Genomic DNA, 20,199 nt, shown 5'->3' on the forward strand with positions numbered 1-20,199 from the left:
GCCATAGGACCTGTGCCTGTGGCTCTACTTGTAGGGCACTCTGTGGAGGTTTGTGTGTGGGCCAGCCACTAAAGGCACCGTTGAAGGGAGCGGGGCCCTTCGCTCTGATAGTACATACAAGTCCAAAGGTAAAAAGAAAACTTACAGTATAATGTGTCTTGTATTGGTGAGACGTGAACACCTTTAACACTGGAAGGCCACTGGACAGTGTGCATTTTGGTAGCCATTTCTTGTGTTGCAGAATCTTGCACTGCATCTTGCCTGTGAAGTAGTTTTGTAGGATTGTTTTGTTGGGATTTTTGACTGTGGAATACCACAGCCTTTCCTTTTCTCCAGCTGTTAGTTCACGGTGCTGGTCTGGCCTTTTTATTCCTGTAGCATTGTTTATTTGCGTGCTTGGCTTCTCACTTGGTTTGTGGGTTTTTTGTTTTGTTTGTTTTTGTTTGTTTATTTCATTTTGAGGCTAAGTTGTCCTTTTCCACTATAATCATGCTTCTTGTTCTCGGTGAAGTTGCTTACCCACCCAACCTCCCCAGTCAGAAAGGCAGTGCCCATTTTGTAACTGGAAGGGCATAAGAAGCATTGGAGATGGTTAATGCCCCTGCACCACTTGGGGCAGAATCAAGGCCACTTTCCTAAAGGCAGACCAGGGGTTTAAAAGGTTGATGGCTGTGTTGGTGTCTGGGTTAGCTCATTGAAGAAGTGAGCTAAAATACTGAGAGATGCGCATGAAAGCAGAGGCTTGGACTTGTGAGATTTGAACTAATGGATGTTTTTACTTGGAGCAAAATAAGACTTAAAAAGCCCCAACCTTTTTTTTCCTTGAGAAAAGCCAGTGATTTCTTGATGCAACTGGTTTACGTGCATTGAACATTATACTCCAGCAAACCTTCCCAGCAAATCATTAATTTCATGCATTAAATGAGCATATATTTATGGTCATGTAACTGTGTTTTAGCTAGTCAGAGCTCTTTTTCAGCTTTGTGTTTGAGCAGAGCTGTGACTGCTAGTTTACTGGAAAAAAGAGTTGAAAACATGGGGGAGAAGTGGGTGTGAGGTTTTGTTATGCTGCGTGCAAATGCTACTTTAGTTTTCTCTTGGTGTTAAGCTGTCACATAACATTGCCAAATTTTCCTTGGAAGTGCAGGGGAAGTTCCTCACTCTTTTGAGTTCATTGGTAAGGGGGATTTTGTGTGAAGGTTTCTGAAACATAAAGCTCACCATACAGTTGTTACTGTCATTAAAATTGCTGTTAAGGTCTATAGTGCAGTTCTTTAGAACTGGCCATATAGAATTTCCCTGGTCTGTGCTAGAAACATTGGAAGAGAATAAAGGAAATCTACCCTTAAACTGCATGAATAGTTATTTGTAATTTTTTTGTGAGATTACAGTGGATCTAAGGAATGTGTTTTGTAATAATAGCAGCCATTGGCAGTGGCTTTGTTTTTCTTTCTTTAAGAATTCCTTAGTAGTTGTATTTCTTTCTTTTATTTTTTTTTTAAACCAGCTGACCTTAGATCATTCAAATGGTTTGTTTGTGTCTTTCTGCGAATTACTTCATTCCCTTAAGAAGAGTAACGAGAGAACCCACCAGCCTCATCTGCATGCAAGGTACATGGCTGTTAAACAGGATAAGGCTTTCCTATTATCTGTGACCACTCATAAAAACTATTTCAGAACTGGAGAACCAATGTAGGTGAGCAGAGCAAGCAACATTATGTCTGTCTTGATAAACTGAAATACTGATGAGTAAAGATAACCAACAGTTTTAAACAAACCAACAGACAAACTTTGGCATCTTAATCTTAAATCTTCCACAGCGTTTGCCAGCTGAATAGTTTAAAAATTGTTATGTAGTATCTTTTCCCAGTTTTGATACTAAGATGCTAATTCTGTGTCATGTAAATTACAGCTCTGAGTTGGTCCTATTTTAGCAGTGATGCCTTTCACAGCATGGTCAGGGTTGGGAGGGACCTCTGGAGGTCATTTAATCCAACCCCTCACCTAGAGGAACTCAGTACTAAGGTGAGGGATGGGTGGCTCAACTGAAAAAGTAAAACACTCTTTCTGGCATCACTGTCTGCAAGTGAAGAGCACAGAACATGCCTTTGAGTAGTGTTCCTGGTTGCACAAGTTCTCTTCAGATATTGAAAAACCTTTCTGCCCGTGCTGTTGCAGTGCTGACTCCACACGGCATCACTGGTTGCAGTAGACTTGCATTTTTTTAGTCTCAGTGAGTTTTGTAATTGTGAAGCCCTGGTTTCCCATAGTGCCTGCACAGCATTTGCAAACCTCTAAGAGGGTAGAGGGATGTGTGATCTATGCTGTATTTTGGGATGTTTTTTAAGTGACCTGGCAGGTGTCTCTGCATAGTGCAGAAAAGTTATTTAAGCAAGTAATTGTCTCAAGGTGGATTTTGGAGTGATAATTGCGGTCCTCTTGGTGCGTTTCAGATCTGAAGGCAGGGTGTCGCGAGGTGCCACTCGGAAAGTATTTTACTTCCCTTTGTCCTGCCTGTCCATCTACTCACAGTAATGCCTCACTTATGAAACAGATTTTTTTTTTTTTTTCATAGGGGGAGAAGAGGGGAATTTGTGTTTAGGAAGAATTCTTGTTGCTAGTTCGCTGTCCCTGGGAACCAACCAGGAGTCAAGATTTCCAGAATCGCTCTGCATTTTGGGTGATTGCGGTGGCGGGTGGGGTGTGAAATAGCGTGCTCTTTGCGTGGGTAGACATTTCCATTGTGCCTGTACTCTTGGGAGCTTGTATGGGTCCTTGCTGCTTGACAGCCCTGGGCACACTCTCGCAACCCCCAGAGGTTTCAGGTGCAGGTGTCAGCAGTCAGCAATGGTTCCAGAAACACAGCGTCTGTGAAGAGGAGGCTGACAACATTGTGCTGCCACATTAGATGTGGTGCAGGCATAGAAATTGAGAAATGTTGTTCGTTCTTGTACTTTATATGCAGAAATCTATTTCTGGTCTAATACAATTACTTTTTCAGATTCTGTTCTGACTGTACTTACTCAAATGGTTGTTTTAAGTTTCGTGGTGACATCATGGGTATCTGTATCATCCAATTCTTCTTGATCCTGTAGAAACAATTCTGTGCTTACATGGCATACTTGGACACCTGTAGAAGCTTGGTGGCAAATCGGTGTGAAGGGTTTGCCTCAAGCCTGCTGTTGCAGGGTAACTGGCACAGTGAGTTCAGGATAAATACTTCTTTAGAGTAACAACCTTTGATACTCAGTAATCTCTCCACTATTACTTGTAAAGAGGTCAGTTGCTGTAACAGTAGTAGGTTTCATCCATGAGAGCAAATGCTTAGATCAGTAATGGTGGATACTTGACACCAAAAAGTTCCTCATCACTGTAGAAGGTGTCCTTAGTGGTATTCGACTGCAACAACTTACACTGAGCTAAGCAGGGACTGATAAGTCTCAGTGGTGTGATTTGAAGATTTGATAGGTTGGGTCTGTAGATGATAGTTGGAAATGCCCTTTTTTCAAGTAATAGGACATTTCTGCTTTTTCTGTTTGCTTTTACAGTTCCTGAAAACCTCTGTAATCAGCGCGGCATATTTCTCAGTTGGTGTACATCTACACCACTTCAGCCTGGGTAGTTGCTATATACCTAATTCATATTGCTTCAGGAGAGTCTAGCCATGACCACTCATCCCTTCCTGGTTTGGTAGTCGAGAAGAAAAAGAACAGATCTACTCAGTGGGGAGCTGCTGGCTTGGTTTTGATTTGTTTTTTTGTTTGACATAGCAAGGTCCTTAACTCAAAGAGTTTAACGATTCTCAGCTCGCTGGTGTAGCCTGGGTGGCTGTACAGAGCTGTGGGGTCACTCACGCACTCAGGGTTCTCTTCTTTTGTTTCCTCTCCTCCCAGCCTCAGAGCCTACCCCTGTGTTGGTACCCAGCATCTCGGTGTCTCTGGTGCCTGGCTCTCCTGGTCTTTCCTTCGGGGTTGTGGCTGCCAGCCTCGGTGCTGCTCACCCCAGCTCTTCCATGTACCCCTGCCCTGTGTCACAGTGGTTTTCCCATTCCTCTTTCGAGCTGCTTTGTGTGCAGCCAGAGTCCCCTGCTGCGGAAGGAGAGAGCTCCCATTCCCCTCCCTGGCTCCCTGCATCCATTCCCCGCTTTACAGCAGCAGTGGGTGCTCATCAGACCACGTGAACCAGCTTAATGAGTTCAAATGACATAAAATTGTACCGGCAAAATAGTTTTCTTCAAGGAAAAGGACTGAAATGGGCTTGTGGAAGAAGGGCCAGGTACATGCAGGGGGGCAGGGAGGAGAACAGTGCAGCGAAGACCAGGGAAGCAGCAGCTCACACCCCTCCGTCCACTACATCCCTTTTGGGGGATGTTCCCTTAGGGGTCTGTTCCCTTTGGGACCCTCTTGATGGTGGTGCTGCTATAAGAGATGTGGGTGCCTGAAGCTGCCTCTCCTGGTTTCAGTGCAGTCCAATGCAGATTCAAAGTGAACGTGTGACTGAAGCTTCAGAAGGTACAATTTGAAATTGCCAGCATCCCTCTGAGCCCGTATGTTTTGCAGTTCCTGTGTTGGCTCTTTTTGCAACACTTTATTTTGGGAAGACTGTATGGCAATGAAAAGAACAACCCTGGAAAAAAGCTGCGTTCCTGACACATTTCAAGTCTGTGCTAAAATAAACAAGGAACAAAATTCCTCAAATAAACATTTTCTGGAATTTTTATATAGACAGGGCATGTGGTTTTTCACGGGCATTGGTCTTGGAAAGAGCTCAACACGCAATTTTTTTTATTGAGCTTTGAGCAGATGGTAGGTGATATGTGAGGCCAGGCAGTTAGTTGTGAGGTACATGGAAACAAAATCTTTATCATGAGGAGTTTTAATAGTGGAAATGCAACGATAACAACTGAAAAAGCTGACTAGCAGCATTTTAATTATTTTTAAATTTGAAACTTTTGTTCAATTCTACTAAAAGATGACCAAACGGTTTTGTTTGGATCCTAATAGGTTGTGTAAAGTAGGATTTTAAAACTTCATGTGCATTCCATTGAGAGAAAAATCAATTGGACACAGAGTGTATTATGTACCTTTCATGGCAATGCACTGGTTTTAATTGTTGAGGGGGAGTCAATTTTGTATGTTTGAGACATGAGAAAGAGCAAATGAATTAATAAGTTGGGATTTAGTACGCAGTAACCTGATACAATCTACATACAATGTTGACAGAAAAGGGCATAACAATTTAATAATAGAAAGATAATCAGCAGGTTTTTTAACAGAAAAATATTCAGTCATAAACTTTTACATGGTAACTTCTATGTGTTGCTTTCTCTCCCCATCAGAGAGAACAGCTTACCTACAACTATCATTTACTCTTGGACAAGGTGAAGGAGACTCATAGTAACTCTTCTTGTTTAATAACCTTAAATGTGACTGCAGAATTAGTAAGTTACCTGTAATTGACGAGAGAGGAGGAGGTGGCTGTGCCTGGCCTTGGGAGCAGGTGGCATGTTTGGGGGTCTGAAAGCACTGCAATGCTGAGATGATCAGGGGGCTGTTACCCACTCCTTGGTCACTTGTTGCCTGGGAATCAAATGCAATCCAGGCATTTTTTTCCCCCTTCCTTGCTTTTTTTTTGATTGGAGCCACTATTGACTTTTGACTTGGAGGAGTTAGCAAGCAGCATGCCAAGTGTCATAAGATGGAACTTAATTACTAACTGATGGGTCAGAGTTCCAGTGATTTCCTTTCCTGTGATTGCTCTGTATATGGGAAGACGAATGACACACCTAAATAGACAGTTAACAAAGCTTTTCACACCTCTGACAGTCAAGAAGGACTTTGAACCAGATGACATTCAGTTTTCTTTTTATTTCTGCTCTCTTGTGTGATTGTGGAAAAACAAAAGTAACTATCTTAAAAAAAGGAACTTTAGAGAACTTTGCCTTAAATTGCAGGGGTTTTTTTGCTGCTAAATTAGAAGTCAGCTGAGTTGGACTGAAAATACAGCAAATCTGCCTTCCCAGTGTTTCTTTTAACAAGGAGTATAATTCTCAATATTTCTTGTGTGAGAGTTTCTGGTTTTCAGTGAGATTATTTTTGGCTTTTGCAAGAATATGGACAAGCCAAATAAATTTAGCTTAACAGTAATGAAGATTTTTGAAGTTACTTGTCAGTAGTGACTTCATCTTGTAAGGCCCTTAACTTGAACTAATTCTGATGGGTTTTGGGGGAGTAATCTCTTCCATGTAGATAAAAAGTCTGTTTTGGAAGTAAATGAAAAAGCAGAGAAGTTTGGAAACAATATGTTGTGTTCCAGTAAGTACAAATACGGTAGATGGTATTTAAGTGTAGCTTTTTTATTTTACTCTTATCCTGTGCTGTAAGGAGTAAGGAATCCAGCAAAAGTTTTCTCCTAAAAACATTCCTAGTTTTGCATGTTGCTTGCTTAAAATGAAACTTCATGTTCTTCTTGCTCTGGCTCTTGAGTGGAGCATGAAAGTGGAATTTGAGAGGTTTGGATTCTATGTTCAACTCTGTCCTTTGCCTAAAAAGTTACTTACTAGGCTTAACATGTGAAGTCTCTGGCTCATTGTCCCATATTTAAGAGAGGGCTAAACATAACCTCTTTTTTGCAAACTGTTTTGAGGTGTGTGGCGCACAGCTTCTGCCACTGGCACCAGCGGTACATCTTTCGGTCATCTGCTGTAGTGCTTTGCTGAGATGAAAGCCAAGAGTCTTGCTTGTTCTCTCTCTCTCTAGCCCCATTAATCTTGAGCTTTTTGGCCACGCAAAGGCCTTACTTCACCTTGAGAGCTGGAAGATGTCTTTCCTTAGGCTGTTAAGTGGCCATTCTGCTAGGGTGCCTTTGGGAAGCAAGGGGAGAGATGGGCTTGAACCCTGCTATCTTGTAGAAGCATGACCCCAAGTTCCTGGTTCCACCAGAGCAGCATGCAGAAGATGGTTGCTTCTTCATCACCTCCTGCAGATGTGCTTGTTTCTGAAAGAAAGCAGTTGTGGCTACTGTGGGTTGTGCCAACCCCTCTCCTTTTCTTTGAAGCCAGGTCTCATGCAGTGCTGTGAACTTGCTACATGCTCCCGCACAGCCATTCAGTGACATTGGAGGAGATTTTTCTTTTTCATTTTTCTGTTTTCTTGAGGGAATAATTTAGTGCAGATTTGCTGTCTGTAAGCTTGGAAGGAAGGTCTGTAAGCACATTGCACGTTGCACCGTGTATCCTAAAGTCGTCCACGAGGTAGAGAAGCACTTAGGAGTTGGTTGGGCTCCACAAAGATGATAAGATTTTGAAAGGAAACAACATCTGATTATGGTCTTCCTTGTATCTTTAGAAAATAAGATCCCACTTCTGGTGTGATTTTTTGCGTGTCTGTTTGTGTTCTTCAACACGTGAAACAGAGAGCCTTGCTTCGCTGACAGAAGTTGAAGTTGAGAAGAGGGATGGTCCTGGGTTGAAAAGCAGCTAGAGGCAGTAGCATAGCCTTCCCCGCCTGCTCCATGGAGTATCAACATTTGCCAAAAGTCTTAACCTTAATGCCTTGAAAGCCTGCTAGTGGAGTTCAGTCAACAGTCAGGATTGGTATTTGTTTTTATGTATGCTCAAGACCAAGGCTGCTCCTGAGTTACCATTTCATATGCTTTCATAGTAGAGCTGAGGGAAAGTTGTTTTTCTGTTTGTTTGAGAACTCACACAAAACAATTTAAAATATCTGCATCCTGACCTCTGATGGGATTGAGGCAAGAATTGAAATTGCACTGTTTGTAACTGCAGAATAAATACTGAGTTTCAGTGTAGTCTTCACATTACAGATTAAAGTTGCTCCATGTGTCCAGAAAGGGTAATTACAGTAGCTGTTGTTTTAACTGATCACAATTTCACAACACCCTTAAACAGTTTAAATTCTGATTATACTGTAGATTTTTTTTTGGTTGGATTTGGGGGTATTTTTTTTTCTCTTTACGGGAGAAAAGATGATTAATTTCCTCTTGTAGTATAATGGAACTGATGTCATATGAGTTGAAGGATTAAGTCCTTTTATTTTTAAAACAGTTGCTAGGGTGTTTAAACCCCTCCTTCCTAGCCCTGTTTCTTGTCAGTAAAACAGCAAAAGGAAAAGAAAATCACTTTCAAAAAGCATCTACTTTGAAGAAAAGTTTCCATTTAACAGTAATTGTAACTTCTTATTTTTCCAATAGGGGGTGATGGGGAAATTGCCAGATATTATTAAATCATACTAACTAGAAAAAAGAGGGGGCAGGGGGAAGGGAGAAACCAAACACTCATTCTTACTCCACACCCCCCCCCCCCCCCCCCCCAGAAGTGTGATTCAAATCATACAGTTGCAATATGTTATTAATGGAGCAATAATCTTTGGCAAGCAAACTATATTCACTTCTGTCAGACATAAAACCCAGACCCACTGCTTTTCCTGACAAATACTGCTAAATAAATAAGGCTATGCCATTAGAACAAATATTTGATTTTTTTTTAATTCTTTTTTCTTTGCAGAGTATTGGAAAGGGGTCCTTGTGGTGTATAGACCCAGAATATAGACAAAATCTTATTCAGGCTTTGAAAAAGACACCCTATCACCCATATTCGCATGTGTTCAATACACCTCCCACATCTCCTCAGGCATATCAAAGGTAAGAACTAGATGCATTTTACAACTCTAAATGTTTTCATCTGGTGTTGCATATGAATCTTGGGTAAGACGTTAAATGTAATTAAGTGATGCAGTTTGGAAGTGTGCTAGCCAAGAAAGCCCGGGAGTGCTGGCGGCAGCCTGGCATTGCGCAGAATTTGTCCGGGATGCCTTACCTGCCTGTCCCCCTGCGCGGCTGCAGCAAGTCCCCCGAGAGGAGCTCGCAGTCCTCCCATGTGAGCCACAGTGCCTTTGGCAAAAAAGTGCCTGAAATTAAGATGCATATAAGCAAATGGAGAGCTCTGAAGTGCCCGCTTATCACCCTTTGCAATAGGTGAAAGCACAGTACTCTTGCTCAGAGGAGATGGGCTTGGTTTTTTTTCCCCCAGGCAAGCTATGGGGCCTGTGTTGTCTGTGCAACCCTCAGGTTTCCACAGCAGCCCTGTGCCCAGGTGACTTAAACAGCCCTTGTTGTAGTTACACCTCCCTTTGCGAGTGCCTGCACTTGAAGTTGTCCTGGAGGGGTTTGGGAGAGGGCAAGAGCCATTTTTTCGGTCATGCTTCAGTGAAATAAGCATGTGGTGGTTTTTTTTTTCATTTGTTTTGCATTTGGTTTTGATCTGGCCGTTGCTTATGACTAAGGTTAGTGAAGGAAGAGAGATAATCTACGACTGCCATCTGTCAAGTGGGGAAGAGACCACCGGGTTTTGACAAAACTGCTTTCTCTTTGCTGCTAATTTGGAGATTGTTTTCATCAGTTCTTCCAAATGGGCTGGGTCAGAAATGCTGGTCGTGGCCAGCTCTGTACCACCTCACCCCAAAAAATCAGGACGGTGTCCTGACCAGCCACAGCAGCGGTCGGCAGCATCACCAGGACTTAAGAAAGTGACTGTGGTGGCTCGCACGGGGTTTGGGTTTGGGTTGGTTTGATTGTTCTTTTCCCGTAGCCGTTTCAACATTAGTGGGGAGGGCTGCTGCGGGGCGCGGCGCCGGGAGGGGCCGGGGTACGGGGAGGGGCCGGGGTACGGGGAAGGGGGCTGGCGCGGGGGAAGCCGCTGCCCGCCCTTGCCGCCCGATGAGCGTGTGATGGTCGCCATAGCAACGCGGGCGTCTCCCTGGCAACGCGTAGCCCAGGCAGGTGCCGCCGCATCACGGGGCTGCGGCGCTGCCTGGCGAGAGGACCGGCCCTGGGGCTCAGCCGCGCCGTTGCCGTGGTAACGGGTAATCCTCCGCGGGCAGCCGCTCCGAAACTTTTTTGAAAACGGGGATCCTGTACCGGGTTTTGTGTCCCGCGGGGATCGGGAGAGGTGCAGGCGTTGGGTTGGGGCTTTTTTGTTCCCCTGGTTTGAGATGAGCAGCTGGCTGGCTCTTGGGTCTGGCCGGCGGTGGGAGGTGGCAGCAGTTTGGGATTTCCTGGAGCAGCGCAGCACCAGCGGTACGGCTGCAGCGAGGGCCCCTCTGGCTTGTGTTTCGTGTGGAGTCCAGAAAGATATTTTTCATAGTACCACCTTTAGAAGGGATTTTTTCACCTTCACTTTTCCCCTGCTCCCAGCGATCCTACCACTACTGTGCTTTGCAGAAGGACAGATAAATAGAATAATGGTATTAAAATTGTAATTTGTGTGTTTGAACAAGGCTTGTTTCCAGAGCCTTGCTTTATATATAATATCTGTTGCCTTTTTAAGAATATTTTAATTATGCCCATACAGATTTATTCAGAGATTCTCGTATCAGGTAACAGTGTAATGCACATCTGACGTGGTAATGGAGGGACTTTGATCCCTTCTAATCCTTGCAAGCAAAAAAATACAGCAAACACACACAGTTGAAAGCAGGAGGATCTCTGATGTTCCGGGGTTTTTTTATGCTCGAAGTGACTGTTGTCTTAATGGGTCAGGTTTGCCAGAACTGCTGTGCACTTTGCTGGCAGATGTTGCCAGCAGGAGCTCACAGATAGCTTTTCCAGGTTAGGTTGAAGGAGGCAATGCAGCAGCACTGGCACAAGTGGTCCTTGCAGGAACAAGCCCATAGAGATGCCCCGGCTGGGTGCCTGGGTGTCGGGGAGCCTGCCCCAGGGCAGCTGCTGTATATCCTGCACAGCCATATGCCCACTGCTCTCCTGTCCTCGCTGCATGTGGCAGAGGATGCCTGCAGAGCCACAGATGGGCAGAAGTTGTGCTGCCCTCTTCTCATGGGGTGGGTGGTCAGAACCTTACGGTTTGGTTTTGCATGTGGGAGGGGAGAGGTATAGTGGTGCATGCCAAACAGCATGGGATTTAAGAAAGCATTTTGAAAGACTGCCTGCTTTCACTGGTGCCCAGATGTAGCTGGGCAAATGGCAAAGCTGTCTTCTGAGCGAGGAAGAGGGAGGGATGCTACTGAAACATGCGCAAATGAGTCCCAAAACTGAAAGGGAAACTTCCTCTCCTTGGAAACAGTGGGATGTCAGAGCTTCTTCTATATTGCTTGTGCTGCCAAGCGCTTTCGAGTCTTCCTTGTAATAATGGCATCATAAAAGAGTTTGGCTGGCTGCAGGAGCAAATGCCTGGTAAATAGAGGCTGGTTTTGTATGAAGAAATTGTGGTCTCACTGTTATATTTAGCTGATTATCTTTCAGTGGTCCCACTGTCAAATAAAATTTAATCTTCCCATAGCCTTCTGAAATATTTATTTATTCATATACTAATGAGTGGTGAGACATCAACATGAGGCTGGTCTAGGCCATCAGTGACTGTTGAATTAATTTAATTGTGTATTGGCAGTTACATGGCAAAATAAGTTTTTCAAATATATTTCTGATATATTCACAAGGAGGTGAACATTGAAAAACAATAATCCCATATGTAAGCGATGTCCTTGTACACATGATAAAGCATTCAGTAACGGGTAGAAAACATAAATCCACTCCACCATCCTCGGATCTCCAAAGCAATACATCGTCATAGTAACAAATTCCAAGGGAAATTTTTCTGGTGGTGAAGATAATACGTTTAGAAAAAATCCTTGGGTGGCAGAGGTTTTGCTGTCCATCCGTCTTACATAACTGAAGCTCACAACTAAGAGAAACTGTGTCACCTGATACTAATGAAATAGGTCTGGAACCAGATAATTCACCAATATTACTCCTGCCTCTAGGAACAGGATTAATTGGAGGAATTACAAGGTTTATAAGGATCAGTTGGTGTGATTCCACAGGGGCAAGTTGACCTATTGCTTGTCTTTATCAGATGTTTTAAAAGAACCAGGATACACATATGAATCACATGTTCTGTTTAGTATCTGCATAAGCAGCTTAGGGGTGAATTGAGCACAGAGTGGAGGAAAGTATGGTAAAAATATCCCAAGCAAGATGATCACTGAACAGACAAATTGTCATTTTCTGAGCAGAGTTAATTACATGAGATTATTTAGTTTTACAACTACACTAGAACATCCTGCATGAACATAACAGGGAAGACCTTTATGAAGGATTTTTATGATGTGAACCCACACAATTGGATGGCTGACCCCATTGCACCAGTATCATTTGAGATCAGATGTATGACTCAAACAAGGAAGTGTGGATTACATTGGGCTCTATGTATAAAGACCATAGTTTCGGGGGAGAGAAGCAATCTCGCAGTGTTTGCATAGGAGAAGGAACTTCAGACTAGTTGTCTGAATTGCTATTGCAATTCAGGGTGAAGATTATGTGGAAGCTCTAAGAAGAGCAGCAATATAGCAATGTGAACCATTTAATTTTAATTGGATTGGATATATATTTTTTAAAAACAATATTTATGCCAAACAAAAAAACCCACCCTTGGATTATTATCTGATTTTTCTAATTGAATTTCAAGGGTAAACTAACACTGATACACAGTGTTACAAAGAAAAAAACTTGGTGTGGAAAAATAGGTGCTTTAGGCTAATATGTTTATTTTAAAATATTTACAATTAAGTTGGCAATAGCAACATTGAAATATATTGATAGACACAAACTTGGTGAAGTAACTATGTAAGTCTGTGCCCTGATATTTCATCTATATGTTTTATTTCCAGTTTTCTGACTCTTAACTGAACTGTACTGTAGTAGCACTTCAAGGAGATCTTGAAATGTTTTTTTTTTCTTTTCTCTGTATTATATGGGACTAGTTCTCAACTGTATTTCTCCTCCTACTGCTGAAGACTATCCGGAAATGTAATCTAAAAGAACAGAAATTATTAGTTTCAGAGATGGCTAAAAAAATATTTGAAGATTTGGGTCACCACCTAGGAGTATCGGCTAGATCCCTTGACTTGCGGAGCATTATTGCACTGCTTTTCATTTTCCCAGTGTCTTTTGCTAACTGTATTTTGTTAAACCAGTGGTGAGTGTTGACACATGTCTGAAGTTGCCATATAAATAATGAAACTGCAAATGTGCCCAAGATAGAAACTGAAGAGTGGTTTCCTTCTTGCATTGCCCCAGCCTGCCTGTTCATAAAGGCTTTGTTGGGTTCCTTGTTGGTTTGCTCCTTTCCATAGCTCCTCGGGTGAGTTTGGTTGGTATGTTCTGCTTCAGGAAGGATTGAGACCCCATTTAGTCCTGAGCTGTATTTGTGCTTGGCTTTAGACAGATTCCACCTGTGTACACCAGAGCACTTTTATCAGAAAAATGCCTCCTCTGATGGGTGTCACTGTTTCAGCCAGGCTGCCCTCTGCAGAGAAGGCTTGAGCCTTACTGGGCTGAAATGGACAGGAAAATGTGTAGCAAAAACTAACTGCCCCATGATTTTGGTTGTTGGTGAGAGGAGTCAATCTGCAGCCGGTGTACGTGGTGGTGTTGGCAGAGTGGGTGCTGCAGAGCTGCCCCGCTGCGCTGCCAGGCTCCCGGCTGATGCTGCAGCCTCAGAGGCTGCTGCATGAAGGTGGCCCTGCAAGAAGTCAGCAAAAAAAAGCCCTCTACTTCTTCTGTAGAGTCACTTTCCAGAACAGTGTTTCATTTAAATGTGTGTTGGCTTCATGATCTGGTTTTCCTTTCCTTGTTGAAGCGAGTGGTACAGAGGAAGGCCAATGGATCACAGAGGGACTGCAGGCACGTGACTAACCAAATGTTCTATGAAACTTTGCCAGCCTGGGATTTGAAAAATTTGGAGTGGCTTCTGTTTCATCAAATTTAGTGTCTCTTACCATTTCCTGCTGCTGGCTTCCGTAAAAATGCTACGAACTCCTTAAACGTTCATCACTTCTCCAGGATCTTGTCTTTTTATACCTGTTTCTGATAAAACTAGTTTTCCTTATTCTTTATCCCGAGGTAGGATTCGAAAAGGGGACTTCATGATTATGATCCCCATCTAACTTTTGAAATTTATTAATACAGACACAACGAAAAATTCATGAAACTTGGTTTTCAGGGGGGAAAAGCTTTTGCTGCCAGGACCATCCATCACTGCAAGCCCTGTAGTAGATGGCAGGAGAGGTGGCCTGAGCACACTTAGATTTGGATTTCAAGGAAAAATAATGCATTTGCCTATTTTAAGACTGAAAGTGTAGTCTTGCCACTCTTAGTCCTTGCTTCCTGCTTGCATTTCCCCAGTACAAGTCCTCCCACCGTGTGGTGGGGAGGGCGAGGGGCAGCCATGGGGCAGGAGCTCCCTGTGTGGGGCCTCGCTGCACCCCCACCTCCTGCTGCAGCAAAAACCCCATGGGCAGCTGCTGCCCTGCACTGTTAGGAGGCAGTTTGCATATAGTCCGCTCAGGATGGGGAACTTTGAAGCTGTTACATGGATGTGAAACAGACAAGCGTTCCCTGCTGAGGATGGCTGTTGTAGATCAGCTGCTTAGGAAACTGCTATTACTGGAAAAACTGCTTCAAGTATTTGCGGGTTTGGGCTTTCCTGTCACAAGCTTCACTCTTTTGCAGTTGTTTATTGAAGCTAAACCTGCATCAAAGTCGGTATGTTGTCAGTTATCGTTTTGGACAATGTATAAGCATGTCTTTTATCCATATACTTTATAACTTGCAATTAGAAAACATCTTCTGTGGCCATTTGGTGAAACAACCTTTTCCCATTCACTGAAAACTTCAAAGCACTGAAAGACACTGCAGGGTATGTCCTTGCAAGAAGGGACTTAGAAAAGAAATTAATTGGTTGTCCTTTGCAGTCTGGAAACACAGATTTAATTCATTATTATGGTTTTGCTTTCAATAGGAAATGAAGCTGGCCACAGAGCATTCTAATTTCTGTTTATGTTACAACCCCTTTATCAAGATCAATCTAGATAGTTTGCTTCCTGGATAGAGACAGAATGAGTTTTCTTCTCTTTGGGGAATTTTGTTTCATTGTTTTTGTAGCTCAGGGATCACAGAGAACACGAGTTCTTCCAAATTGTGCCTGCTTTCTGACGCCATAATATGTTTTGATTTGAAGGGTATCTGTACTGTGGGATTATGCTGCTTAGTTTTTGTTTCTGGCAAGTTGGAGAACATCGGTTCCACTTGATGCCAGGTAGGAATAGCAAAGAATAAAGAACTTCTGCTTGAGTGGATATCTGTAATGCTATCAGTGCACAAATATTTGAGGATTTGCGAGTCCAAGACTTGTTTTCTAACATCTGTGTCTGCTCTCTAGCCAGTAGATTTCTGTGATGTGGGAAGTATCCCATTAAACATAGTTTCAGAAAACAAAACATATCAGCTCTTACCTTTTAAAAGGAATTTTCTTGTGTGTTACCATATGAGGGAGACAGAGGGGAGTGAGTTAAATTGGGAAAGGTGGCAGCAGATCCTGGACAGAAAGTCCAAGTCCACCCTCTTCCATGCAACAGTTTCATGCATCCTTTCTGCAGTGCTATTTTGCTCAGCAAGAACGGCTTGTGGAAATACAAATAACCCTCTAATCATGTCTTCATTCTGCTCAAATTTAGATAAATGCTTCTGAGCCTTCTCAGCTTAGATGTTTTCAGTTCTTTTTCATCCATACCCCCAAAACAGTAGAAATGTCTCGTTTCCTATTTGCCAAATATGTAAAGATTAGGTTGAGTTTTTGTGTTGGCTGTGTGTTTGCAGACTTCTGGTAAAGCAGCTTCCTTAGCCTGTTGTGTTTCTCTAGATTCCAGGAAAACACCAGCTCCCTGCTTTGTGTTGTTATTATTCATAGTCCTGTTCGTTGAACAGTTTTCCCAGTTGCTTGACTTTTTAGCTCCCCCGCCCTGTGCCTTCTGTAGATAAATATAGCCTTCTTCCAAAGATAGCTTGGAATGGTACCATAAATATTTCCATTTCAGTTCATGGGAAAAGGAAAGTCTAGGGGATGAGTTTTGAAATTTTTGTTAGTTTGTAAATTCATCTGTAGACCAAGGTATTTCCCTATGAAAACTGTTAGTGGCCTCATTGACAGAGCTGTGAATTGCTGACTGCAGAAACTTGAAAGCATGTGGGTGCTGTGCTTCTGAGATTGTTTTTTGCAGCTCCCCATCCCTCTTCTCTGCTGTCCCCAAGTGTGTTCTTGTGCAGTTAGGGTGTGTGCTGTGCAGTGTATGAGCAGAAAGCAGAGAGCATGGGATGCACCTTTACTTTGGTTACCAGTATTCAGTCCACCTCTCATCTCCCTCAGTGTTCAGTCCATCTCCATCAGTTGGAACCTCCAGTGTTCAGTCCATCTCTCGCCCTTCATCCCATTGATAGCCATTGCATCATGATTACAACTGCAGCAGTTACATGGGTGGGGAAGCCTGCACAATGCAATTCAATAACAGTTCACCAAAATTTTAGTAGTTGAAAATTAGGACTTGGGAACAAGTGCTTGTGTGATCAACAGTGGCACATGAGCATCATGTTTGTTGATCATACAGTATTACAGCAGTGGAGACCATCTGACTTTGCATTTGAAAACAGGCTCATGAAGCGCGAGAAGCCACAAATAGTATGATAATGTGTTACATCTTACTGCTGTTGGATTCAGAAAAGTTTTTTTTCGTTTCCAGAACTCAAGTTAAATTTTAAAATTGAATTTTAATTATTCTTTTTAATTATTTTTTTATTTTATATTTTCTTCACTGTTCTGTTAGTTATAGAAATTCTTTCCTTTGGTGCCTGTAGTAAGAAAGATTTACAGGGAAAGTCACCTTATTTGCAGTTCTGTTGTAAGACTGACATCCTTAACACAGTTTCTAATGTTATATTAATAAAGTTTCTGTGAGAAAAAAAGTTACGATAATTTCAGAATCTTTCAAACTAGGGAGGGGATGGCTTTTATGATTTTAAGGCATTTTGCAGCTCAATTCTTCATTATTTATTTAATATTTGTTTACATTCAAACCAAGTTACATTGACTATTTACAAGAATTGCAGTTCTGTCTTAAACAAAAAGAAATGGACCTTTCATCCTTTTATGTAAAATTTGAATGTATACTGGGGAATAGAGAACTTGTTTAAGGTGTGAGGGAGCTGTTGCAGTTTATGTGAAACTCCCAGTATTTGTGTAACCAGTTTGTTCCATATGTAATGCCCTTCCAAGAATGTCAGTTCTGCACAGAGGTTCAGTGGCCTTGGCTAAGGGAAGAGGCCAAGCAGACTGGTTTGGCAGCTCCTCATCATCTGGGGACAGTCCACTTGAGCCAAGAGCTGGAGGAACTGGCTGCAAGTGACTTGACTTCTCCCCAGGTCATAACTGAAAGTGACAACTGCACCATAAAACCACTGGTTGTCCATATAGAAACATCCTGGGAGATGAGCATGGGCAGTGTGAATTAATTCCTGCTTTCTCTGCACAATGTTAGGGAGAAGCAGAACATGAGAGTCCCATTTCATTGCTGCTCACAGCGTGACTATGGAAGATCCTAACAATGTGGGGTCCAGGTGATAAAGGTGGCCTATCTGGCCTTGGGTTACCCATCAGAGGTAAAAAACTGAACTAGATGGTGGACCTGCAGCCTGGGTTCTGAGGCAGCTGGCGCAGCAGGTTGGGAGATCTTGAGCTTCAAGGGAAGGTCAGTTGAGCTTCAAGGGAAGGTCAGTTGAGCTTCAGACCTTACAGACCAGCTGGTCTTTTTGTCCTGAGCAAAATCCTCTCTTGATTTCCTTATCTCCCAGCCGTAGGGGGGCATGCACCTGTGTGCTAAGCCAGGCTTGTCACAGTAGTGTTTCCGGTTACTTTATACATACAGTTAAAAGTGCAATTGCATTTCATACCTGTGTTAGGTATCTGCGTAATCCCTGCTTGTGTATGTGACCAGTATTTCTTGAAGTATCAATCATGCTTTCTGCAAATGTTGTTTCTTTTTTTAAAAAAAAGCACAAGTGCCCTAAACTTTTAGAGTGTTTCCACTGCCGTACTGCAGTGCCACTGGCCCTAAATCTTGAAGTAAGGGGTAAATATTTATTCTCAGATAAAAACCTCAAAACAAATTCGAACAGGTTAGTCTCTTTGATTCTTTATTAGCCAGTACACTTTTTCTATATGGTTACGTATGGTATCCCAGTGTATGGATATGTGTATATACAGTGTCCTGTATGCTGATATTATATATATATATATATATATATATATATATATATATATATATAGTTTGATATGCTTTCTGGAGAAGACAGGCTATTTTAATTTGTTTGAAGAAAGTAAGTTTTGGTATCAATTTGTTTGTTAATATTTGAATGCTCAAATCATGAGTTTTTCTCTTATCATTGGCAGTTACGACTTCCCTTCAGAGGTCATAAAACCTTCAGCTCAGGGCTGGAGTTGCCACATGCAGGTTATAATTACTGAACATGCTCTTTCTGGCTTTTATAACTCCCTTCATCACCATGATACCTGGGTTTCTGTTGTATACAGTTTTTAATGTGTGTGAATCCGTCCTCTGATTGTATAATATGACTATGTAAAAGTGATATTTCTCCTATTTTTGGATGGAACTGGGTTTTGTATGAATAAAACTTCGGCTAGAGTTGTTTCCTTTCACAGGAACTTCCATGACTGAGAGGAATAAAAACTGAAAGGGCTTAAATGGTATTAAAATACCTCATTCTGAAGTTTTGGAACAAAAAGCATAGTCTTTTTTCATCCTGAAACTTTTTTACATGAGTTCTGAATTTTGACTTGGAAAATCAAGCTGCTTGTTTCATCAGAATGAGCTACTTACATAAAACCTGTTTTTTGGAGGAGGTGGGGGGCTCCTTAGTAGAGAAGTTTCCACCCTCAGCAAAGTCCTGCATGGTTGGGAAGAGAGGCTGTCTTCCTCACGTATTTACCTGTTTGTCCCAAAGTAAAAAGACAGGAGGTGAAAGCTACAGCTCTTTGCTTGTCCACTGTGTTTTATGCTACAGTGGCCTGCTAAAATGGTTCTTCCCCTTTCCCCTTGAGAAACAGAAGTGCTCAGCACTTGCGTTTCTTGTTCTTTTTCAGTAAAGCCACACTGAAACTCTGAAGGTTGTATTTGAATAGCTATAATACTGTATTTTTTCCGCAGATGTTTTAACTTTATTTTGGGAACCCCACAATTCTTTAAAGAAAAACTGTCAAGCCATTTTGGTACATCTAAATATAAATGAGAATTAAGGGGCCGTGTACTAGATAGATTTCAGGAAACTCTTGTTTGGGCATCTTTTCTGTTCTAGGTGGTCCCAAAGGGTGTGTGTGTGCGTGGGGTCCTTGGCAGTGCCATTTGTTCTGTTTCTAAAGGATGACACTGACACTGTTTGTAAAATGTAGCATTTGCCGCTCTGCCCCCCAGCCCTGGTTAGAAAAAGTGGGGTGGGAGGCTTATGTAGGGTGTAAATTAGTGGAACTTGCTACCGCAGAAAAATGCTGAGGCTAAGAATTAGGCAGTAGTCCCCAAAAGGTGGAGTGTTGTTTAACTATCACGACCAGAGCCAATACAGATATACCTGGAAGAGGGTACTAGACTTTGTGGGATTTTTAGGTTTAAATAGGCCTCTCCAATACTGCACAGATTTACTGTGCTAAGCTGCTTCTCTGCTCTCTGTGAAACTTCCAATACCAGAGATGGGTCATGGAAAACCGTGAACCAAACAGGCTGCTGGTTTCATCCAGTTTGGTGGCTTTCATGCTGTTATACTTTCAATAAGATTCCCTGTTTTGCGCCTGAGGCTTTTTTGCCTATGACTTCATGTGGTTTTAGTGATAAATGTGCAAATTTTGGGGGGTTTCAGCACACAGGTATATGTCTATGCATGTACATTTTATGTCAAAAGGTAGTCTGGCTGCCAGAGAAGATACTCTCTTTTGCATCTAGAAACAAAATGTACTGTTTTAGTGCAGGTGACCTGTTTTCATTACAAGAGTAAATACAGCAACAGTGATAGGAGAATTGCTTGAGACAGCTAGTCTGAAGTGGGTTTGTGTAAGCAGATTGACTAACAAACACATCAGAGAAGTTCATTTTGTTGATGAATAACTTGCAGATACCAGAAGAGGAGTGTTGGTAAGGTGCAGCCTGGCTCAGCCACTCGGGGTGAAGTTGATTGGGTTGTCACATAGACCTGTGCATCTGTTTACAAAGGAACGTATTTTCCATCTCTGTGTTTTAAGATAGTTTTTCCCTTTGTGAAAGGGGAATG

General features: G+C 42.4%; 1 protein-coding gene across 11 annotated transcripts in view; it reads left to right on the forward strand.

Annotated features, from left to right (window-relative positions):
• FOXN3 (forkhead box N3) overlaps nucleotides 1-20,199 on the forward strand; it is a 211,829-nt gene that overhangs the window by 96,015 nt on the left and 95,615 nt on the right. For all 11 annotated transcript variants that reach the window (XM_040600835.1, XM_040600834.1, XM_040600833.1 and 8 more), the window contains one exon: nucleotides 8,525-8,661. In XM_040600835.1, the coding sequence (XP_040456769.1) occupies nucleotides 8,525-8,661 (137 nt within the window). The remainder of the gene's footprint in view (nucleotides 1-8,524; nucleotides 8,662-20,199) is intronic.

This window comes from Falco naumanni, chromosome 7, assembly GCF_017639655.2.
Source record: "Falco naumanni isolate bFalNau1 chromosome 7, bFalNau1.pat, whole genome shotgun sequence".
Classification (NCBI taxonomy): domain Eukaryota; kingdom Metazoa; phylum Chordata; class Aves; order Falconiformes; family Falconidae; genus Falco; species Falco naumanni.